The 24,984-nt window shown below is 39.4% G+C and overlaps 1 protein-coding gene across 2 annotated transcripts; it reads right to left on the bottom strand.

The window, feature by feature from the left end:
* Positions 1 to 26: 26 nt before the first annotated feature.
* On the bottom strand, positions 27 to 24,942 carry aldh6a1 (aldehyde dehydrogenase 6 family, member A1). 2 transcript variants are annotated; one of them, XM_057859680.1, is made up of 12 exons: positions 24,875 to 24,942; positions 22,442 to 22,480; positions 22,282 to 22,356; positions 18,669 to 18,830; positions 18,509 to 18,587; positions 14,950 to 15,252; positions 9,838 to 9,959; positions 6,517 to 6,706; positions 6,084 to 6,265; positions 2,906 to 3,085; positions 492 to 590; positions 27 to 405 (listed from the first exon to the last, which is right to left on the bottom strand). In XM_057859680.1, the coding sequence occupies exons 2-12, from the start codon at positions 22,442 to 22,444 to the stop codon at positions 301 to 303; spliced, it is 1,500 nt and encodes a 499-aa protein (XP_057715663.1). In that variant the 5' UTR covers positions 22,445 to 22,480; positions 24,875 to 24,942; the 3' UTR covers positions 27 to 300. The 2 variants fall into 2 exon arrangements, with proteins under 2 accessions (XP_057715663.1, XP_057715662.1); XM_057859679.1 differs by having other exon boundaries at positions 24,812 to 24,924.
* Positions 24,943 to 24,984: the final 42 nt, after the last annotated feature.

Genomic DNA, 24,984 nt, shown 5'->3' with positions numbered 1-24,984 from the left:
TGCACAATTGGTGGTTGACTAAATACTTATTTGCCCCACTGTATATGAAGAAATATCTAATAATGTAATACATCTGAAATGTTTTTTTTCTTTCTTTTATTAATTCACATTTTTCTAACAAGGCAGTCAGGCTGGCAGTTATATACGCCACTGCCCCTCACGTCGTTTTTTTTTTTATTACCAAAAATAGTCACTTGCCCCCATGGGTTAACTGTCTCAGAATTATTACAAAGTTTCCTTTTTTAAGTACCACTGAGCAATCACACTTATCAGCTGACTATGGGACTTCAGTAGAGTTATCTAGCGTCCCATTGTTGGCATGGTAACTGCAGGGCTCTTGAGCATGGCATCCTCAGCTTTCCACTGGGAAGTAATGGTTTTGATCTGTGTGTAGAACTGGATTCCCTGGTTTAAAAAAAAAAAAAAAACATTTTTGTGTTAAAGTTTGAGTTTGATTGCACTGAAGGATCACAAAACACGTGTTTGCATACTTGTTTTCCATAAAAGTTCATATCGCCTCTGAAAGATCCTCTCGATCCAGTGAAAGAGAACATGGGCAATGGCACAGGGATGGGAACATTGACTCCAACCTGCCAAAAAAAAAAAAAAAAGTTTTACCGACAATCCCATGTTTGGGAGGTTTATAAAAATCCCCTGGGGCCTAAATTGCAGGGACAAGGCACCGGCACAATGATAACTTGTGGCTTAAATTTGCAGTTTTGCAAACACAGTATGTAGAGAGCGGGAAGGAGGAGGGGAAAAAAAAACATCTTTGTTACAAGTCGAGAGAAACATGGCACTGTTGGTTAGAATGTTCGAGAAGGCACAAATAGGTTTGGAAACTTTTTGGCAAAGAGGATGTTTGTAGGAGGCCTGCGCAGCATTCCCCGACATGTGAACAGCAAACAAGGCTTGACTGGGCATCACGGGCGAACGAACAGGCTTGTTAAACATGACCCTCGGAATCCCTCCGTCTTGAACAGAACGTGTCCTTTGTTTTTGATTGAACACGCATTTGCTGTGGCTATTTACAGATTTGAGCGGTGGAGGTGTAGAGTGCGAACGAGAAGATTTTGGTCAGGGGCAAACAGGCGACTTGACATGGAAAGAATCATTTCATATATGAGGTTTTCCCTGTTCAGTAGATTCCGTGACGAGGACGTGTGTCACATGGATTAAAGTGGGAAAAAAATATAAACTTTTTTTTCCCCAAAACGTTACCGAGACTTACAGAAGAGTATTGCTGACACACTCACAAAAAAAGTCCAATATCATGTTTTTACATGATAGCATCATTATAAAAACATGTAGACGATCATATAAAAAAATGAAATCAAGTAAAAATGTGATAATTATGTAAAAACGTGAAGACTATCATGTAAAAATGGGATATTTAAGTAAAAACATGAAAACAATCAGGTAAAAACACGAAAACTCATGTAAAAATGTAATAATTATGCGAACACGTGAAAACTAATGTAAAAATGGGAAAATCGTTAGCCATTCTGCTGTTTCCTCTTTCAGTGTTTCAAAGTGATGATTTGTAGACGTTACATAGACTTCACTGTCAGTTGACGAGACAGCTCCTACAAACATTGCGCCACGCCTTCCCGTCGGGGGCAGACTCAAGCAGAGCATTTGGCTTTCACTGTGATAACCTCAAACACGCGCTGCGTTCAAACGCCGGATTTAGGTGGAAAAAGGATGAAAGTTTTATTGCATACATGCAGGCAGAAGTCTCTCATGAGTGATTTGGTCGAGGATTCAAGGTAATTATTATATAAAATAGCCCTATGCACGCACTTTGAAATGTGAAAAAAATGCATGGAAAAAATTAGCGTTAACTTTAGCTCGAAATGTTTACGTAAAATGAATGATAACTGCCTGGTTTTTTGCTTTTAACGTTAACGTTTTAATTTTCATATGTATAGAAATTCAGGGATGTACACATTTATATACAAGAATTTTCAACTTAAAAAGTCCTGTTTTGTGATGGCAGCCACGTTGGATTTACACAATAGTGTAATTTTAGCTCGAAATATTTACATAAAATGAATGATAACTGCCCGTTTTTTTTTTTTCTTTTTTTTTTGCTTTTAACCAAGAATCTAAACTGTTTTATGTTCATATCTATAGAAATTGCAGGATGTATGCATTTATTTAAAATAATTTTCAATTTAAAAAGCTCTTTGTTTAGTGATGGCCGCCATGTTGTATCCATAGACAATAGCGTAAGTTTACATTCAAATGGTCAGGTAATTTTCGGCCAACTGCCCATTTTTTGGCAAAAAAAAAAAGTAGTAATTTAGACATTTCTGCGTCCATACAAAAAAAAATCGCCTTTTATGTGTTTTGTTTTATGTAACATTTTAATCTAAAAACGACGAGAGCCAGACGGCAGGTCAAGTCATCACTTGAAATTAATATCTCAAGCCCCCATTTGTTGAGAATGGACCCAGAGGGGTGCCATTTGTTTGTGCTACGTATGCGCTAGTTGTTGGGACATACCTCTGTAATTGAGAGTTGGTACACTCAGTCAGCCGCGGCAGTTGGATACGGAAAAGCTGTGAGTGATGTCATCACTCGAAATATCTCAACATCACAAAACCGATAACAGCACAAACGAAAAAAAATTCAGCACAAACGTAGCAGAAACGAATGACACCCTTTTTAGCCATTTTTAATCAGAAGGGAGGTTGGTTGTCTTCAGAGTGACCGATAAAAGAATTGTTAATATCTCAAAAACGATAGCAGCACAAATAAAAAAAAAAAAAAATCAGCACAAACCTCACACAAATGAATGACACAATTTTTCCATAATTTGCGTCTAACGGGGGGCCAACTTCTCAGAGGTGCACGCACACACTGGATTCTTTCCAGTCAACATTGTGTCATTCACACCAACCTGGCCCACGTCCACTTGATGAGTGTATTTGCGAGCCGTGGCGCCATTTGTCGTGAAGATGGCTGTTCCATTGCCATAGGGATTGGTGTTGACTAAATGGATGGCGTCGTCTAGAGTGTCAGCTTCAAGGACAACCAGCACAGGGCCAAAAATTTCTTCCGTGTAGCACTTCATCTGAGGCTGCAGAAGCAAACGCGTTAGAAAATTTTAGCCATCCATTGAGTTTGTCCTCGTGAGTTGAAGTAAATCCAACTGCATTCAGACAAAAGTAAGCCATTTACATCCTGTGGGTGCTACCTCAAAATATGAAAGCTATGGTAAACAAACGAATTTATGTCACGAAAAGTTTTTGGAAGTTTTTTTTCGCTGTTAATGGGGACCCCCCTCCGCTGTGAAAATTGAAAATCCGCGCAGTAGAGGCGGAGCGTATTTACATAAAAATAATTTGTGCGTGTGTGTGTTCCATGTATTTCTTCACATTTAACGGCATGGGTTTCGAAGTGCGAATTCGCGAGCGATCTTTTTACTTGGGTCTTACCCTAACCATCCCGCCAGTGGGACATGTCCGGAACACCTCTCTAAGGATGCAACCAGGAGGCATTCGTACCAGATGCCCAAGCCACCTCAGTGGGCTCCTCTCAACACGGAGGAGTAGCGGCTCGACTCTGAGTCACTCCCGGATGACCGAGCTTCACACCCTATCTCAGTGGTTCTTAAACTTGCTAAAAGTACCTAACCCCACAGGTTTCAGATATGGATTCACCGAACCCTTCGGAATCAGATAACAAAGCTTTGTTCAAATGTAAAACCAACATATGTAAGCTAGCAAGCTCATAATTGAGCTAAATCCCGTTAAAAATTCTTTTTTATAAATAAGTCAATATTGGATAGCACGCTGCCTTTTGGGCTGTTGTATTCCCTCATACCAAGTGCAAGTCAACCTCCCACTGAGCAAACCAGTTCCTCCTCCCATCAGATCGAGCACTAGCAGATTTGAGAAATGGATTAAGCCTGTAAATTGGGAGCAAACCAGTCTAAAACCGGGTCTTAAAAGCCACTTTGCTGAGATTTAGTCAGCGTACGAAAATAGGGCTCTGTGTTTCTTTAACTTCGCCGAACCTCTTAGACTTAGTCACTGAACCCCTGGGGCGATCGAACCCAGGTTAAGAACCGCTGCAAGGGAGAGCCCGGACACCCTCCGGCGGAAAATCACTTCTGCCGCTTGTATCCAGGATCTTGTTATTTTGGTCACGACCCACAACTCGTGGCTATAGGTGAGGATAGAAACGTAGATCGACTGGTAAATCGAAAGCTTTGCCATTTGTCTCAGCTCCTTCTTCACTGCAACGTACTGGTGCAGAGTCCACATCACTGCATTGATCCGCCTGTTTATCTCCCACTCCCTCCTGTCTTCACTCTTGAACAAGACCCCAAGATATTTGTCCTTAACTTGGGGCAGGATTTCATTCCCGACCCGGAGAGGGCACTCCACCCTTTTCCGACTGAGGACCATGGTCTCGTATTTGGAGGTGCTGATCTTCATCCCGACCGCTTCACACTCGGTTGCGAACTGCTCCAGTGAGAGTTGGAGATCACGGCTTGATGAAGCCAACAGCACCACATCATCTGCAAAAATCAGAGATGCATTGCGGATGCTACACAACCTGACCCCCTCAACGCTTTGCCTGGACCTAGAAATTCAGTCCATAAAAGTTATGAACAAAATTGGTGACAAAGGGCAACCCTGGCAGAGTCCAACCCTCACTGGGAATGAATTCAACTTACTGCCGGCAATGCGGACCAAACTCTGACACTGGTCATACAGGGACCGAACAGCCCTTGCCAATGGGCTCGGTTTCCCGTACTCCCGATGCACACCCACAGGACTCCCCGAGGGACACGCCTTCTCCAAATCCACAAACACATGGAGACCGGTTGGGCAAACTCCCATGCACCTTCGAGGACCCTCCCGCGGGTGTAGACCTGGTCCACTGTCTCATAGCCGGGGCAAAAACTACATTGTATCTTTTGAATCTGAGATTCGACTTCCTGATGGACCCTTCGCTCCAGCACTCCTGAATAACCTTTACCACGGAGGCAGGAGGAGTGTGATCCCTTTGTAGTTGGGACAAACCTCCGGTCCCCTTTCTTAAAAAGGGGGACCACCACCCCGGTCTGCCAATCCAGAGGCATTGTCCCCGACCCAAAGCTATAGTTATCTGAAAAACTTGTAATTTAGTAACAGATGCCTATTTTAGCCTATTGTTCTCAATTTTACTATTATCAATCTAATGTATAATGTTTGTTCTAGGTCCCAAAAATGTGACGTACTCCAGTGCGACTTATACAGGATACAGTATATGTTTTTTTTTCCTCTTTATTGTGCATTCCGTGGCTGGTGCGACTTATGCTCAAGTCCGACTTATGATCCGAAAAATAGGGGAATACAATTTTCACCTAAACTGCTTGAATATTAACATTTCTGCCAAATACTATAACTAAAAAAACTTCTTTACCTCATTTTTCTTTTTTAGTGACACGATTTTAGCAAAGTCTCACTACTTTAATCCAGGAAGCATTTTGATTGTAGACCAGTGTTATTCATTATATCAAATACTGTATAATACGTACTGTAACAGATCATTCGCAACAATGCTATAATGTAACTATGTTTGACTATAAATGTAAACAAACAAAATAAACACAGTATCACACTACAATGGTCATGTATATGAAACATAATATAACTTCCACGGCACAAACAGCGAGATGCAATAGCAAGCAATGGCTGCCAAAGTTAGCTCGTCTTTTAGCACTTCATGTTTGCTATTAGCTCGAGTAGTCATGTGATAACACCTGTAGAAAGACCTAACAAAGTCGTCACACTTAAGAGCTACTAAGGGGGCTACAAAGCATTACAAATCAAGACAAGAAATAAAAGGACATAACAGCAAATTTAGTCTGCTGTTTTAAGTAGTGCTCGGAACAAACTTACATGAATCATTATATGAAAAAAATCATCAAACGAAAGCCACTCCAGAAAAAAATTAATTTCATATCGTGAGGTACCACTATATATGGATAGTTTTTCTGACTTTTTGTCTTTAGGTGTGTCATGATATATCATGTAAAATGGGAGCCTTTGTTTATTGAAAATATGCTAGATGAAAATACATACCGTGACATCACCAATGATGGTCGGCCCCACAAAGTTGCCGTTCTCGTAACCCGTGACTTTAACGTGTCGGCCGTCCAGGAGCACCTTGGCGCCCTCATCCTCGGCACTTTGGATCAGACTGCAGACTCGCTGCTTGGCCTGTGGCGAGATCAGGGGCCCCACATCCGCACCGGGTTGGTCTCCTGAGCGGCCCCCAGAAACGAGCGGTTATACTGTTACATGTACGCCGATGCTCTGATGATGTGGTAGCGACATTCCAAAACGTTAGCCAGAAGAATAACAGAACAGAAGGGGCAGCTTGAGGAACTCCCTTAGAAATTGTACATGAGGGTTTCCTGTGCGTCATATTGGGGCAAAAATCTATGTCTGTAAGACAGTTACGCTCGGTCAAAAGGCCTTCAAGGAAACCAGTGAATGTGAACCTGAGGGGTACCTGCATTAACCCGCAGAGCCTTGCTGCGCTCCACAAGCTCAGGCAGCCAACTGCGAGCCTCGCCCACCAAGATGGCGGTGGACAGTGCCATGCAGCGCTGACCGGCGGCCCCGAACGCAGCCCCCACCAGCTGGTTTAGAGTGTTCTCCTTGTTGGCATCTGGCATTACCACACCGTGGTTCTTTGCTCCCTATGAGTACAGGTGGACAATTCTATGCCAAAGGTCTCAAGCCACAACCATTAACCTTGTTTTTATTCATCATTTTCAAAGTAGTCATTTTGACACACAGTATATAGAACAAATATTATGTAGATATATTTTTTAAGTGCAAATATTCAGCAGCAACTAATCCATTGTCAATTTCACTGACAACTATTTTGATAACATCAATTGTTTAGAAACATTGTTTAAACATCCCGAAATTTACATTTTTAGTATTTAGTAAGATTCCATGCAAGGGCGTAGGTTTGGTCTCAACATTGGTAGTGATGCGATAACAGTTTAATCTGCAAGTACACTTTTTGCTGGGGACGGGTCATCAATAAGACCAAACAGATTGGGTAAATTTCTCAAAAATAGCTTGTTCTGATGTAAAAGTGAAAAAAAGTTACAATTATTTTCATGGGAGAAAGTCATTTTCAAAATGCTTGCCTCATATAAAGAAATTTACAGTGGTTCTGTTTTTGTGGTTTTTTTGAGGGGTGAGATTTAAAAAATGTTCACAGGGTGCAAATAAAAAAAAATTTGAAAAATTATGTAGAAAATAAAAATTTATAATAAATGCACAAAATGCACAGTTAAATTAACGTTAACAGTAGAAAACTTACAGGAAGACACCTCGCTAAGCAGCTTTCTACTCGAGTAAGCATGTTCACACAGTTAAATGTTATGCTAACGCCGATGCAGGTCGGACTTTCAGAAGCAAAATTAGTGGTGTGTTCACCACCTCCACAACATTGATGTCTGATTTCATTACTTACAGTGGCTAATGCTGCTGCTGGCCAAAAACCTTCTAATCTCACTCCTATTCAAAGAGGGCAGAGCAGGCAGCATGTTGACATGTATTTCTGTCGGGATTGTGTGAATGTGGGGGTTCTAGTCATCAGCCAATCAAACATGCGTTTGAGGGGAAAAAATGGACCGGCACATTCAGCAAGTGAAAAGGGGAAAATGTACTGTAAGTCTGAACATAATGAAAGTAATTCACTTAATAATGGTACGGTCAATTCTATCCTTACAACATATGGGAAGACAATCTAAATTACCTATGTAACTGAACTCATTATATAATGCAAATAAGGTTGCTTAAAAGTTGAGGACAACATGAGCATCCTGAAAAGTTGGTAGTGTTATGAGAAAGAATGAGAATGAAAAAAAAAAACATGAAATCAATATCATTTTAAACATAACTCCAAAAATGGGCCGGACAAAAGTATTGGCACCCTCAGCCTAATACTTGGTAGCGCAACCTTTAGATAAAATAACTGCAAACAACCGCTTACGGTATCCATCAATGAAATTCTTACAATTCTCCGCTGGAATTTTAGACCATTCTTCTTTGGCCAACTGCTCCAGGTCTCTGAGGATTGAAGGGTGCCTTCTCCAAACTACCATTTTCAGATCTCTCCATAGGTGTTCTATGGGATTCAGGTCTGGACTCATTGCTGGCCACTTTCGAAGTCTCCAATGCTTTCTCTCAAACCATTTTCTAGTGCTTTTTGAAGTGTGTTTTGGGTCATTGTCCTGCTGGAAGACCCATGACCTCTGAGGGAGACCAAGCTTTCGCACACTGGGCCCTACATTATGCTGCAAAATTTGTTGGTAGTCTTCAGACTTCATAATGCCATGCACACAGTCAAGCAGTTAAGTGCCAGAGGCAGCAAAGCTCTACTTTTGACTCATCTGACCAAAGAACATTCTTCCAAAACGTTTTTGGCTTTCTCAGGTAAGTTTTGGCAAACTCCAGCCTGCATTTTTTTATGTCTCTGGGTCAGAAGTGGGGTCTTCCTGCGTATCCTACCATATAGTCCGTTTTCATTCAGACGCCGAATAGTAGAGGTTGTACCCTCAGACTGCAGGACAGCTTGAACTTGTGTCGATGTCAGTCGAGGTTCTTAATCCGCTATCCGCACAATCTTTCGTTGAAATCTCTCGTCAATTTTTCTTTTCCGTACACATCTAGGGAGGTTAGCCACAGTGCCATGGGCTTTACACTTATTGATAACACTATGCACGGTAGAAACAGAAACATTCAGGTCTTTGGAGATGGACTTGTAGCCTTGAGATTGCCCATGCTTCTTTGGTCTTCTTTCTTTTCTCCATTCTTAATGTGGTACACACAAGGACACATGACAGAGGTTGAGTCAACTTTAATCCATTTTAACTGGCTTCAAGTGTGATTTAGTCATTGCCACCACCTGTTATGTGCCACAGGTGCTGTTAATTACACAAATTTGAGAAGCATCAAATGTTTTTTCCAAATGGTGCCAATACTTTTGTCCGGCCCATTTTAGAAGTTTTGTGTAAAATGATAATGATTTAATTAATTCAAATTATCTTTTGTGTTTTTTCATTGCAGGCAAAATAAATGTAGATATCAAAACCAAAGCATTTGTAATTGCAATCATTTTCCAGCACTGTATAGATATCTCACATTTTTGCATCTGAAGAAAATACTTTTAATTTTTACTTGTAATTTTTAAAGCAAGTACTTTTGTACTTTTACTTGAGTATTTTTTCTTAGATACAGTACTTGTACTTTTACTAAGGAATTCTTTGCCACTGTGTCTGTACTTTTACGTAAGTGAAAAAAAAAAAAAAAAGTGAGTACTTCCTCCACCACTGTTAAAATGATATATTGATAAACCTTTTGGGCCGTTATATCGCGATATATCACCTTTTCGATGTATTAACACACCCCGATGACATAATGGTCGGGGAACGTGAAGATGTTTACCAAACAATCCAGACACCCGCTGTTTTTTGTTGGATTACACTGTCAATTTTATATATGGCTCTGAGCAACAATTGTCTACGTGTAACCAGCAGTAAATGGCAAGCCTACTTCCATTTTTCTGTTGTTTTTTTTTTAATTGCCACTGGTGTGTGTGTGCAATTTATGTTTGTATTCCGATATTACAAGACATATTGCATGAATGGTCATTATAGCAAGATGTTTAAGAAATACTTGCACTGTATAATCCACATGAATTGGATGGATTACATGGCGCATCCTTCAACCCACCAAATAGGAAAGAGTTATGTAAGGCTGCCACCTAGAGTTCACATTCAAAATGCTAGTTTCTGTATTGAGCACTCACCATGTTGGACTGCACTCTCTTGCCATTTTTGGAGCCCCTCTCATAAATGTACTCGCCCGCTTGATTGGAGCCAACGAAGCTGATGGCCTTGATGGTCGGATGGTCACAAATAAAGTTCACAGCTGCGGCAGGAAGAACGGAAATAAACTTGACACAGTGACACCAAACGTCCAGGAACAACCAGCCAATAAAGTTGACTCATTTTGTGACATAAGGCCTTTACTGAGCCAAATACTGTGTGGTCCTATTACTGTGCCATTCAGTCAAGCGACTATAGTTAGTTTGGATTCTATTTACACTTTTATAATGTCACGTTTACAAATCTAAATGACCGCAGCATAGGCAAATTGTGGTTTGCCTGTGTGCCTCATTGTTGAGAGGTACAGAGTTCATATCTCAGTTTAATACAACCCCCTAGCAAAAATTATGGAATCACCATTCTCGGACGAGCACTCACTCAGACATTTTATCATGTAGAACAAACTCAAACAAAAACCTTGAAAAGATAATGAATTAGTTCAAAAGTGCAACTCTTTAGCACGCAGATACACTAAAAGAAATGAATAAAAAACATTGTGGTGGTCAGTAAATGTTACTTTTATAGAGCAAGTGCAGGGAAATATATATGGAATCACTCCATTCTGAGGAAATAAATGTGGAATCATTACAAACAAACAAAGAAATAACAATCATACACATATTTAGTAGCACCACCTCTGGCTTTTATGACAGTTTACAGTCTCTGAGGCATGGACTTGATTAGTATTATTCTTCATCAATTTGGTGCCAACTCTTTTTGATTGCAGTTGCCAGATCATCCTTGCAGGTCGTAGCCTTGCTGTGGACCATTCTTTTTTCCATTTCCACCACAGGTTTCAATAGGGTTTAGATCTGGGCTATTTGACGGGCCATGACATTGACTGGATGAGTCTTTCTCCAAGAAATGCTTTAACAGTTTTATCTCTGTGGCACGATGCATTGTCATCTTGGAAAATGACGAACATATTTTCAATTGAAGGGATAAGAAAGCTGTCTAAAATGTCAATGTAAACTTGTGCATTTATTTAAGATTTAAACACAAACATCTCCTTTGCCTTTGCTTGACATGCAGCTCCATATCATCAAGGACTGAGGGAATTTTGATTTTTTTGTTCAGGGAGTCATCTTTGTAAATCTCATTGGAAAAGCACCAAACCAAAGTTCCAGCATCATCACCTTGTCCGATGCAGATTCTTGACTCTTGACAAGATAACTGCCTGCAGAAAACATCAAAATTCTCTCAGTCCTTGATGATATGGGGCTGCATGTCAGGCAAAGGTACTGGGGAGATGGCTGTGGTTAAATCTTCAATAAATGCACAAGTTTACATAGATTTTAGAACGCTTTCTTATCGCTTCCATTGAAAATATGTTTGGGGATAATGAAATCGTTTTCCAAGATGACAATGCATCATGCCACAGAGCTAAATTTTTTTAAGCATTCCTTAGAGAAAGACTCATCCAGTCAATGCCATTGCCTGCAAATAGCCCAGATATCAACCCTATTGAAAACCTCTGGTGGAAATTGAAAAAAAATGGTCCACAGCAAGGCCCCAACCTGCAAGGATGATCTGGCCAATGCAAACAAAGAGAGTTGGCATAAAATTGATGAAGAATACTCATTAAGTCCATGCCTCAGAGACTGCAAGCTGTCATAAAAGCCAGAGGTGGTGCTACTAAATACTAGAGATATGTTTTGATTGTTATTTCCTTGTTTGTCGTGATTCCATTTTTTTCCCCCTCAGAATGGAGTGATTCATTATATATTTCCCAGCACTTTCTCTAATAAAGTAACATTTTCTGACCAACACAATGTTTTTATTCATTTCTTTTAGTGTTTCTGAATGCTAAAGAGTTGCGCTTTTGAACTAATACAAAAATTTTATTCAAGTTTTTTATCGAATTTGTTCTACATGATAAAATGTTGAGTTGTAGCATATGCATGTTGCAAGTGAATTTCCTCCAGTTTCCCTCTCACATTCAAAAACATGCATGTTAGGTTCACGAAAGACAAAAACTGACCTCTATCACCTAAAGATGTGAATTTTATTTTGTGGTTAGTGAGGATAAGTTGCAGAAAATGTATTGATGCTGCAGAGAAACATAAAATACTTTGTTTTTACACTAAAGGAAGAGGATTATGGAGGTGTAAAAAGTCTCTCCCATTCTAGAAGTTTGACTTTGGCAAATTTTGAGGGCTATGAATCTGTTAACTAAAAACTACCAAGAATTTTCTTTTTCTTTCTTTTTTTTTTTTTTTGTCGGGCCAAAGACATGTCTAGTCACCCTTGTATTGTGTTCAAATCTGCCTGGATTTTGATATGAAATAATCAATGGTACATTTTACATTCCTAAACTTGAAAACGGGTCCAATTTGACCCAAACACAGCAAGGGCTCATATGAAAAATATTGGTTTGGCACCATCTTGTGGCACAAGAAACATATCGCAATACATTGTAGCCCAAAAGCATGGGAGTAGGTTTGATCTCAACATTGGTAGGGACGATATAACAGCATAACCTGCAAGTAAACTTTAACAATGTAGATAAATGCGCTATATAAGTACTCTACATGTACCATTTGCTTGGGACGGGACATAATAAGACCAAATAGATTAAGTGAACGGGAGTCAGGGCAACATTTCTAACGAATATGAATCTAATTAATTGATACGCTAAATGAAGAATGTAAAATAAATCTCCATGGAGTTATACTAACTTTCATATGTAATGCTTCAGGTGGTACAACGTTCGACTCAAACCTTTGGTAGCAAAAACTACAATAGAAACATTTTGAAATGCAAATCCGTTTATTAAAAAAACAGGGAGCTAGGGTCCAATTCTGGGAGACACTGGAGCACCCTAAAGAACTGTAATAATAAAGTGATTTGGGAAAAAATTAATGAAAAAAAATCTGAGATCTCCAAGGACAGATCTACATCGAGGCATGCTACCAAGACTCAAACCAAAGTACTCTCATGTAATTCTGATACAAACAATGATCCAACCATCCAAGCTTGACTTCATTGTTCCTTGTGGAGGCTGGCCTGACTGCAGTAGTTATGCAAATTAGTAAGTTCACACAGATTAATGCTATGCTAACTCTGATGCAGGTCAGACTTTTAGTAGCAAAATCAGTGGCGTTTCCCGCACCTAAACAACATTGACGTCTTTTTATATTACGTGCAGTGGCTTGTGCTGACCGAAAAAAATAAAACTTCTGATATCCCTCCTCTACAAAGGGGGTAGAGGAGGCGGCAAGTTGTATTTCTCTCAGTGGGGTTGTGTGAGTGTGCGTGTGCGTCTGTGTGGCGGGTGGTCAAGTCATCAGCCAATCAAACATGGATTTGAGGGGGAAAAAATGGACCGGCACATTCAGCAAGTGAAAAGGGATGAATGGAAGTGTGAACATAATGGAAAAAAAAAAATCACTTAATAATGGTATGGTCTATACTATACTTACAACAAATGGGAAGACTATCTAAATTACCCATATAACTGAAGTCATTATATTTTGCGAATAAGGTGGCTTAAAAGTTAGTGGGGACAATTTGAGCCATAGACTTTATAATATATTGTCGGCACACGGGCCGCGGGGCCGATTCATTCACGTAAATATTGCAAACTATGAGGCTAGTCAGGAAGGAAATTAGCGGCTGCCATATGTAACACAAAGAGCTTTTTCTGTTGAAAATTCTTGTGAATAAATGCTTAAATCCCTGAATTCTTTATAGATATGGATGTAAAAGAGTCTCGATTCTTGGTGAAAAGCGAAAAAAAAAAAAAAAAAAAAACGTGCAGGAAGCATTTATTTTATGTAAATATTGGGAAGTATAATGCCAATGCTGTAGCGGCTAAGTTCTCCCATTGATTTTTTTCACAACGTTTCAAAATGCATGCATGGTACAAAAAATATAATAATTACCTTAAATCTTCGAACAAATCACTCCTGAGACAATCCTTCCTGTGTGTATGCAGTCCAGCTTTCGTACTTTTTTAGCCTAAATCTGGCGTTAGATCGCTGCATGTGACCGACTGCTAATAAATGAAGCGGAGTATTGGACGGCCCCTTCGGGAAGGCAGTGAATGGGGAATGTGTCATGTCAATACATGATGAAGTCTATGTTTGAGCACCCTGAAAAGTTGGTAGTGTTATGCCCATACCGTCCTTATGCAAACCAATCCCCCCTTTCCCAAAAGCTCCCACCAAGAATAGATAGATCGTTTAAAAAGGTGTCACTGTTTAAAAACCAACAGGTTGCAAACAAAATATTCCATTTAAATAATGCCTTCATTAGCTCACTGGCTGCAATTGATGACGCCAGACATCCAATTCATTTTGACTGGATAGGACGCCTAGTGCCATCTATGGCACTGAAACTGGAACATTCACAGCCAGTGTGTTTTATGGGCATTTACAGGTCACTTCCTGTTCATCTGAGGACATTTACAGGTTACTTCCTGTTATTTTTGAGTCACTTCCTTTTCAGTAATCCAAAATCAACTGGAATTGACGTGTAAATGCCCCAAAATCAACAGAAAGACACCAAAAATCATCAAGAAATGAACTAATTGCTTGGCATTGGTTGCCACTGAAGGCCATAGACGTCCAATCCGTTTGATGTGGGTGGGGTGGCAGCGAATGAACGGATTCATTCGCTGACATCCCCCCACATCAAACAGCTTGGACGTCTACTAGTAATAAACTCAAAGCAGAAGGATGAAAATAACTTGTTTTTCTGTTTATTAGTTCCTTTCTAGTGTATCCTAATAATTGTCGTATCGCCATATCGTGAGATTATTGTTATCGTTAGCCTTGTATCGCAAATCGCATCATATCATGAGCTACCCAGAGGTCCACATCCCTACTGCCCAGTGTAAGAGAGAAAAATATTTTATGGTATCGTTAAACGTTTCAGGTGATGGACAATTTCACATTTTTGTGTTTTGGGCCTCAGTCCCCAGCGTAACCACAACAATTTACTGCTGCTATTACTGTCAGATTTAATTTCCTAACATTTTCAAGAATTGAAAATCCTCAAATACACAGTTAACATGTAAAATCAGCTCTTACCGTCATGTTGACCATGGATGATATTGAGGGTCCCATCAGGCGCGCCGGCATCTTGCAGCAATTTGGCCAACAGCATAGCACATGTCGGCACCCTCTCGGAGGGTTTGAGGAGGTACGTGTTGCCACACACCATCCCCATTGGAAACATCCACAGTGGGATCATGGCAGGAAAGTTAAACGGGGCGATACCGGCGCAAACGCCCAGGGGCATGCGGTACGTGTAAGTGTCCATATCTTTTGTGATGGAGGGCAGAGTTTCACCCAGCATCAGAGAAGTGACGCTGCAGGCGTGTTCCACGACCTCTGAGATCATAGAAGAAACCAACTTTAATGCAATTCATTTAGTTGCTGTACATGGGCGACTCATTAAACTAAGGTAAACAATGGCCTTGTTCAGATTAGAAGCCAAAATCCAATTTTTAGCCCATCTAGATTGAAACTGAATTTCTCTTTTGTAGTCTGAACAGTCCCAAAGCACAGGAATCTGATTTCTGCAAGAAGGATTGAAACCACATATGGGAGGTAGTTTCATACCATATGCAAGCACAAGATGCTTCTCGGTGTGAACAGCTCATTTTTATATTATATATATGTTAGTAGTTTATGTTATAATTAGGGCTGTCAAAATTAATGCGTTAACGCGCGGTAATTAATTTTTTAAATTAATCACGTTAAAATATTTGACGCAATTAACGCACATGTCCCGCTCAGACAGTATTCTGCCTTTTGGTAAGTTTTACAGCAAGGCTTTTTGTGCTGTCTAACAGCGAACTCTTGTGGTCGCTTTGCGACATGGTTTATTGTTTTCTTGCCAGTTCAATATGGCTGCACGACGTCTCTGTTGTGCTTATATGATCCTTGGACAAGATTTGTCCGTAAGTATGGTTGTTGTAAAGAATGTACATATTATGTTAATAAGCGAAATGTTATATTTCTTGTATGAGATGCTTTTTGTTTATGTTTAGTTAACCTGTATAGCGTGCTAAGCTAACGTTGTTGCAAATGCAATGCTTGTGTACTTTTTTTCTGTAGTTTTACGATGGTCTAAAGAGGACAATGGTTTGAGGCCATTTTATTAATAAATCAGATGAAAAAGGAAGAAGTCTGATTACTAAGGCGTCGTTCACTAGCTGTCTAGCATTGGAAAAAGTAGACGCTTCGGAGTGAGGACAGCATAGACAGATTTAAATGACAGTAGAGTGAAATGCCCACTACAGTCCTTATGTACCGTATGTTGAATGTATATATCCATCTTGTGTCTTATCTTTCCATTCCCACAATTTGTTTTACAGAATATATATATAATTCACAGAAAAATATGGCATATTTTATAGATGGTTTGAATTGAGATTAATTGCGATTAATTACGATTAATTAATTTTTAAGCTGTAATTAACTCAATTAAAAAATTTAATCGTTTGACAGCCCTAGTTATAATACATGTTAGTCCAGCCCAAAGTAGCAGAGTAAGAGTAATGTTTGTTCTTCACAAAACAACCCAAGTAAAAGTAAAAAGTATTGTGTGGTAAAACTACTCAATGAAGTACATTTTTCCCAAAAAGTTACTCAAGTATATGTAACAAAGTAAACGTAACCAGTTACTACCCACCTCTGTCTATGAACAAATGCCATTTTGATGTCAAATTTGGTGTGTGGCGGCTTATAGTCAGGTGTGCCTTATACAGTGGTATGAAAAAGTATCTGAACCTTTTGGAATTTCTCACATTTCTGCATAAAATCATCATCAAATGTGAGCTGATCCTTGTTAAAATCACACAGATGAAAAAAACAGTGTCTGCTTTAACTAAAACTTCCCCAAAATTTATAGGTTTTCATTATTTTAATGAGGATAGTATGCAAACAATGACAGAAGGGGGACAAATAAGTAAGTGAACCCTCTGCCTGAGGAGACTTAAAGAGCAATTGAAACCCATTTTTACCAAACAATTTAAGTCAGGTGTGTGCCCAATCACTAATGAGTGGTTTTAGGCTGCCCTGCCCACTATAAAACACACACCTGGTAAGAATTGTCTTGATGAGAAGCATTGTCTGATGTGCATCATGGCTCGGTCAAAAGAGCTGTCTGAAGACCTGCGATCAAGGACTGTTGATTTGTATTAAGCTGGGAAAGGATACAAAATCATCTCTAAAAGTCTGGATGTCCATCAATCGACAGTCAGAGAAGTTGTCTACAAATGGAGAGAGTTTGGCAATGTTGCTTCTCTCCCAAGGAGTGGCTGTCCACCAAATATGACACCAAGAATTCAGCACAGAATACTCAGAGAGGTAAAAAAGAACCCTAGAGTGTCTGCTAAAGACTTACAGAAAGAACTGCCACAGTCCAGTATCTCACATCACACATATGTAAAACTATGGCCAAGAATGGTGTTCATGGGAGGACACCACGGAGGAGGCCACTGCTGTCTAAAAAAACATCGTTGCTCGTTTAATATTCGCAAAAAGGCACTTGGACACTCCACAGAAGTTTTGGCAAAAAATTTTGTGGACTGATGAAACCAAATTTGAATTGTTTGGGAGAAACACACAATGTCGTGGGAAAACCTGAGACCGTTTGTCAGATAGTTGGAGCTAAAAAAACAAAAACAAAACAAAAAAAGAATGGATGCTGCAACAAGACAATGATCCAAAACACAGAAGTAAATCAACTTCAGAATGGTTTCAAACGAACAAAATTCTGAAACCATTCTGAAACAAAGATTTGAACCCCATTGAGATGCTGTGGCATTACCTAAAGACAGCTATTCATGCCAGACATCCCAGGAATCTGACTGACCTACAGCAGTTTTGTATAGAAAATTAGTCCTGAGCTATATGCCAGACTGAACTGCAGCTACAGGAAACGTCTGGTTGAAGTTATTGCTGCCAAAAGGGGGCGGGCGGGGGGGAACACAAAATATTAAATGTGACGGTTCACTTACTTATTTTTCCCCCTTCTGTCATTGTTTGCTTCCTATGCTTATTAAGATATGAAAATCTATCCATGTTTGGATTGTTTTAGTTAAAACAGACACTGTTTTTTTCATCCGTGTGGTTTTGACAAAGATTAGATCACATTTGATAGGGATTTTATGCAGAAATGTGAGAAATTCCAAAAGGTTTAGATACTTTTTCATACCACTGGTGGGCCAAAAATTACGGTAGTAATCGAACATTATTTCAAGCTAGCAGGTGGTCCGGTAAACCGGGATTCTGCCCTGCAGTGACAATGTATTGCATGTCATTGCTGAATATTTACCAATTGTTTATCTTAGTAAATTATAAAGGCGGAACTAAAATACATATCAAATTATTTAAAAAAAAAAACAAAAAAAAATCTGTAAAAAATAAAGTTACTTCTAGACCCAATGACAGCGCACTTTTTCATCTGCTATAATGAATCTTAATATTCCAAGATTGTTTACTAAATGTACACTCAAGTCACTCAGAAGATATTTTGTGACTCAAAGCGGAGAGAAGTGCCCTTTGTTCGAACCAACCAACATAATTATTAACCGTTTGCGTAACCAGAAGCTAAAGCGTAGACGCGCATGCTACTTACGCAAGCCTCTGAACACATCCCCCTCCGCGTCTGCGAGGGTCTTGCCTTGTTCCACTGTGATGGACTTTGCAAGTTCTTTCTGAGAGAGATACGGCCTCGTACTATTAGATCAGAGTTTTAACCTGCGTAAACAGTCACCTTATTGAACTCTTGGGCTTACAATGTTGTCCTTAATAAGCTGCTGATAGCGTAGAAAGACCTGCTGCCGCGCTAAGACGGAAGTCTCGGACCAGGAGGAGAAGGCCTTGGCGCAGGAGTCGACGGCGGCCGACATCTCCTGCTGCGTGGCTTTGGGTACACGAGAAATCACTTCGTTGGTCGCCTGCCGTGCGGATTAACCCCATGAATATTAGAGTAGCTCATGTCAGCAGGAGCCTTTTAAAGTAATGCACTTGAAGCATACAATTTGCATTGATAAAACTGCATATTAGATGCAAAACCTGTTTTGTTTATTAAAAGGATATTTGAAAAATATATACACAGCGGTACTTCAAGATACTAAAGTTTTGGTACATGAAAAATTCATTTTATGGAAATTTTTCCGACGCTTTTTCGCTTTGTAATACGAAAAATATTTCAGCATACAAAAGATAAAACGAACTGTAACAGATTATTCGCAATGAAATCATGTAACTACGTTTGACTATAAATGTAAACAAATAAAATATACACGCCACAATGCTCATGTATAAGATAACTTACAGCCAGCCAGATGAAATAGCAAGCAGGCGTTACCTCGTCTTTTAGCATTCCGGGTTTGCTATGAGCTTGTGTAGTCATGTGATAACATCTGTAGGATCAGCCTAACAAACTAGTTACACTTCAGCGTCACGAGAGGGCGACCAAGCATTACAAATTTAGACAGGCAAGCTCAGGTGTCACCAAATTTAATGTGGTGTTTTAGTAGAGCTGGAACTTGGAACGAAGAACGAATTAGGCGATTTACTTGAAAACATTGATGTTTTCGTCAACGATTACAATAACGAAAATATTTCGTCGACCAACAATTTTTTCATGACGATGACGTGACTAACTAAAAACGTGTCTTGGGAGACTAAAACATAACGAGATGAATGCCAGTTTTCGTCTGACGAGACGAGAACGAGATGAAAATTTGCCATAGTTTCTGTCATAACTTCACAACCAGTGAGATTTTCTTATTGTACAACCCTAGCAAAAAGGACTGAATCATCAGTCTCGGACAAGCATTCACTCAGACATTCTATTATGTTAAACAAACTCAGATAAAAAGCTTGAAAAAATAATGAATTAGTTCAAAAGTGAAACTCTTTGGCATTCAGAAACACTAAAAGAAATGAATAAAAAAACATTGTGGTGGTCAGTAAATGTTACTTTTATAGAGCAAGTGCAGGGAAATAAATACAGAATCACTCCATTCTGAAGAAAAAATATGGAATCACTCCATTTTGAGTAGAAAATACAGACACACCCAGTCAATTTCCTTTCCTTAATTTTCCTTTCCTTGCCTCAGATTAGATCTGCTCGTTAGTCAGCAGTTAAAAACAGTGCAGTTATCACCAGTGTTGTTAATAACGGTATTACAATATAACGGCGTTACTAACAGCGTTATTTTTTTCAGTAGTGAGTAATCTAATTAATTACTTTTCTCATCTTGGCAACCGTTACTGAGGCGGGAAAGGCGTGCGTTACTATGCGTTACTAAGTTGGTTGAATAAAAAAAGTCAGCGAGACGGACTCACGGAGACGAGAGAGCAGAGCAGGAGTGGGGAAGACGCCGTTGCAAACGCGATGCTAGGTGGCTCCAATAATACCTGACTGTAGCCTACAAACTACGCCCACATGATACGGTAGATATCACATATTATAGAACTAGATGCAAATGATAGACACGGCTGCATTGGCAACATGTTTTAAGGACTACATGCGTTAGTAAACAGTCGCCATCTTAAAGCAGTAGACCTCTCAGGAAGGCTCTGTTGTAGAGATCCTTCCTAGCAAACCTACTTTTTTTTTTCTTCTTTTTTTTTTTAATCTAAAATGGTCCTAAATCAGCAAAATCTTGACTTAAATCTATCTTTAAATGATGAAACAGTTTTAAAACTTACACGTTTTACAGTAGACAGAAGGGAACTAATGCAATAGCGGGAGCAATTTTAACAACTTTAACGGTTGATTCACAACTTTAAATGACTTCCACACATAGCAAAGGTTACTATCTAGTTATCACAAAACCCTTGTGTCTTGTTAAGTGGAGGGTAAAGAATTGGGCTAGGGCCAATTGTCCCAAAAACCCTTTAAACTTCACATTGTGGACCTTTTTTTTTTTTTTTTTTTTTTTTTTGAGGAAAAAAAAAAAAAAACATGACAATTATCACTAGTTACTTTGCCAAGTAACTAATTACTCTTAAATTCAGGTAACTGAGTTACTAACGCAATTACTTTTTGGGAGAAGTAATTTGTAACTGTAATTAATTACTTTTTAAAAGTAAAATTAACAACACTGGTTATCACTCCTTGGAGGACTGCTTGGCCAAGTGGATTCACAAGAATCATGGCTCCAACAAGCGAGATGTCTATTGAGACCAAGGAGAGCAAACTTCTTGAAGAAGGTAACGCTACAAGTATGGTTTCCAAAGATGTGGGCTGTTCACAGTCAGCTGTATCAAAAATCTGGACCAAGTACAAACAGCATGGCAAAGTTGTTAAAGTTCAGCATACTGGTAGACCGAGGAAGACATCCAAACGTCAAGACAAAGAACTAAAGGCCATATGTCTTGAAAATAGAAAATGTACAACAAGACAAATGAAGACGAAATGGGAGGAAGCTATCAAGAGCTTCAAGAGTTAAGGTATGTGACAGAACCGGAGATGTAAATGGAATTTTCATACAGGAAAGCTAAAAGGAAACCATCATTGACACTTAAACAGAAAAGAACAAGACTGCAATGGGCTAAGGAGAGGGAATCATGGACTTGGAATGACTGGATGAAGGTTATTTTCAGTGATGAGTCAAGAATCTGCATTATACAAGGTGATGATACTGGAACTTTTTTTGGTGCCATTCCAGTGAGATTTACAAAGATGACTGCCTGAAGAAAACATCAAAATTAGCTCAGTCCTTGATGATATGGGGCTGCATGTCTGGCAAAGGCACTGGGGAGATGGCAAAATGTCTGCGTGAGTGCTCGTCCGAGAATGGTGATTCCATACTTTTTGCTAGGGGTTGTATGTGTAGTTAGCACGCATCATAGCAATGTTTGGGGGTGTCACTCCTGTGACGTGCAGCGTCCCCTGAGCCCCTCCCACCCCAAACACACGCTTACTCACTGGTGTCTTCTCCAGGCTCTAGACTTGACTTTTGTGAAACAGATGTCATGTGCTGCTTGGTAAATTTTGTTTTCTTAACTTGGCTAGATATGCTATGTTGCTTTTGCCTTTAAAGGTTTATGCTGACTGAGTAATAATCACACACTAAATGTAACTTGTAGTGTTAGCATAGCGTTCGCGTTAGCATTAGCATTTAGCGTGGTGAGAGTCGTCTTAAACTCTTGGAAAATGTTTTACATAGTATGTTGCGTCCAGGTGAGTTTAAGTCATTGAAAATAATGTAGTTTTCCTGCTGAGTGTGTATTATCATCACGAAGATGGCGATGTCCTTGTAGACTCTACAATTATGTGCTCGTCAGTCAATGTTCATTCGAAATTGTTTGAAACGTTTTATTTATTTATTCATGAACCAAAACTTTTGAAGTTTACAGATGAAAACATTTTGAGTAATTGTCTTTACTTACAGGATTGTGAATATCGATCCATTCTGATGTCTTGGATTCAACAAATTTGCCATCTATGAACAGCTTTGTGTTTGGCTGTGGGTAGAGGTTCATTGGAAACAAGTAAGATTTTGTATTGAAAAGGAAATTGTGCTATGCTGTCAATGAGGTGTAAACTGACCATAGAGGAGTACCACAGGCAGCCACTTTTAAACGGGACCTGTGAAATGGATTTAACTCAGACTGTTAACTTCATAATAGAATGATTACCTGCACACATTTAATTAGATTAACTCAATCACCGCCATTGACAATGATACACATCAAATCAATTTCAACTGGGACGGCTGGCATGTTTCACTGCCATTGACTGTAGTGATGTTCCAATCCAATACTCGGTATCGGCGCCCAATATAGCTGTTTTTGTAGTATCGGCTTTGATTATAAGATCGGATCCCATGCGTCATGTGTTTTCAGTGCTATTTGGCTGCTGAACATCAGACCGCTAGGCAAATATGGCCGCCGAATGATGCTATGCTATGATGATATTAAACTAATGAAAGCAACAGAGCATTGTGTAATGTACGTATATTACTAATAATCAGTGATTGCATTGTTGCCTTTTTATATATAGTGCTTGGTGTCCACTGTGGATAGTAAAGAGAATCATGGTTTCTTCTGTACATATGACAATAAACTTTAACATTTGTAAACAAAGCATTGCTTGAGGAGGTAACAGCAGGGCTCGGTTTAAGATAAAAAAAAATATATGAAGTGTTATTTATTGGTTACATTACTTTTCGTATTATTTTTACTGGTCTAATACTGCCTTCATGTGATGTCGTAATTATGGTAAATGCCACTCGTCGAGCCGAAAATTGCATGTGAATGACCCCTCAAGTCGTATTTTCAACTGGAGAACTGGGATTTTATTAATTAATTACAAATTAATAAATGAATTACAAATTTCCGAGTTGGAACGATCTTTTATTTTTCAAAATGGCGGAGCACGTACAGGAAGTTGTGAATGAAAAGATGAATGTTTTTTAATATGATTTATCATAAATTGCATGTGTTTGTTCTTTTTACACCAGCATAACAACATATTGTACATAGTTGTAAAATTCTTATTTTCCAACAAAGAGTTTGCAAAAACTTACAGGGGCCCCGGAAGTCACTCACAGCAGGGGCTGCTGAGGATCTTTTTTTAGTTTTTCCCAACCAAAAACAGCCGTTTCGGTCCAAATATGTCATGCTCGCGCATTTTCTCCCAGAAGGCGTGCATAATGGCAGTACACACGCATGCTGGATAGTTTACATACTACTACTACTAGGCTACTACAAAGACAGCATGTTCTGCCAAAATATCCTTCACCGGCAAAACGGCTTGAGATATTAATTTCAAGTTATGACATGACTTGGGGCCCCTCATTTACTGCAAAATTGACCGTAAGGAGTGCCATTCGTTTGTGCTACGTTTACGCTAGTGGATTGGACATCCCACTGTTATTTAAAGAGTTGGTATGCTCAGTCAGCAACGACAGAGGGGCAGCAATTGACATCATCACCCGAAATTGATATCTCAATATCTGTAAAACTTTAGCAGCACAAATGAAATTTTTTACAGCACAAACGAACACAAACGAATGGCACCACTGTGGTTCCGTTCCGTCGTCGATGGGGGGCTTTGTGATGTCATCACTCGTAATTAATATCTCAATATCTCAAAAAGGATACCAGCCCAAATGAAAATGTTTACAGCACAAATGCAGCATAAATGACTGACACCATTTTAGCCCTTTTTAATAATCAATATGTTAGCTGGTTGACCTCAGATTGACCTATTAAAGAATTGTAAATATCTCTAAAACTAGGGCTTTTTTTGCAGCACAAACAAGCACAAACGATTTACATCATTTTTATATAAATTTACATCTGATGGGGGCCAATTTGACGGAGGTAAAACTTTGCTTTTTGATGCACTCTACTCTTCGTAGTAGATTAATTAATAGGTCCTATTCAGTTTTACTCACGCAACAAACCAAAATGAAAGATGTCTGTTTTCTTTTTCTGCAACAGCAAAAGCACATTAACAGGACACACTCCTAATTACCAACTAGCGAGTGGTCACATTTCCCAGCGCACCTGAAGACAGCATAAAAATCTATGCATCTGATCGCGATCGGCAAAACTATATCTTGAAAAAAATCGGATCAGAAGTCAATCAGCATCGGGGCATCCCTAATTGACGGTGATAGACGTCCAATCCAATTTGACTGCGGGACTGGCAGCCCCACATTAAAATTAGATTGGACGTCTATCGCCGTCAATGGCAGCCATTCAATTACATTTATGAGTAAAATGAAAAGAACAGGCGTTTTTCAATTGGGTTTAATTATACTGGATGGGATAGAAATTAATCCCGTCTGAGAGAAGTGAGTAAACACATCTAAGCCTCAATGACCTCTTCCAGTTTGTAAACACTTGGCAAAGTGGCCAACACAACTGCGTCACCGAGACAAAAGTTTTTTCAAATAGTCATCGCTCTTACCTTCGTTTTAATTGCTGACCTAAAAGCCAGGGAGGCCATAGTGCAGATGTGCATGTAAATTACCTTGACAGGTGAGTTGAACTGGCCAAAAGACAACCGCGCTCAGCTTTCACTTTCAAGTGTACTTAATGCAAAGGCGGGGCTTAAGTACGTGTTAAGATCACCATTGGTCT

This window comes from Corythoichthys intestinalis, chromosome 15 (genome assembly GCF_030265065.1).
Source record: "Corythoichthys intestinalis isolate RoL2023-P3 chromosome 15, ASM3026506v1, whole genome shotgun sequence".
In the NCBI taxonomy this organism is placed as follows: domain Eukaryota; kingdom Metazoa; phylum Chordata; class Actinopteri; order Syngnathiformes; family Syngnathidae; genus Corythoichthys; species Corythoichthys intestinalis.
Note: the sequence above shows the minus strand (reverse complement) of the source record. Positions and strands in the feature narration are given on the sequence as shown.

Coding starts and splice junctions, on each gene's coding strand:
- aldh6a1 (XM_057859679.1), bottom strand. CDS start 24,865: ATGCACATCTGCACTATGGCCTCCCTGGCTTTTAGGTCAGCAATTAAA. Junction 15,253..18,508: donor GGATGTGTTCAGAGGCTTGC/GTAAGTAGCATG, acceptor CTATGATCTCAG/AGGTCGTGGAACACGCCTGC. Junction 591..2,905: donor ATCAAGTGGACGTGGGCCAG/GTTGGTGTGAAT, acceptor TTTTTTTGGCAG/GTTGGAGTCAATGTTCCCAT.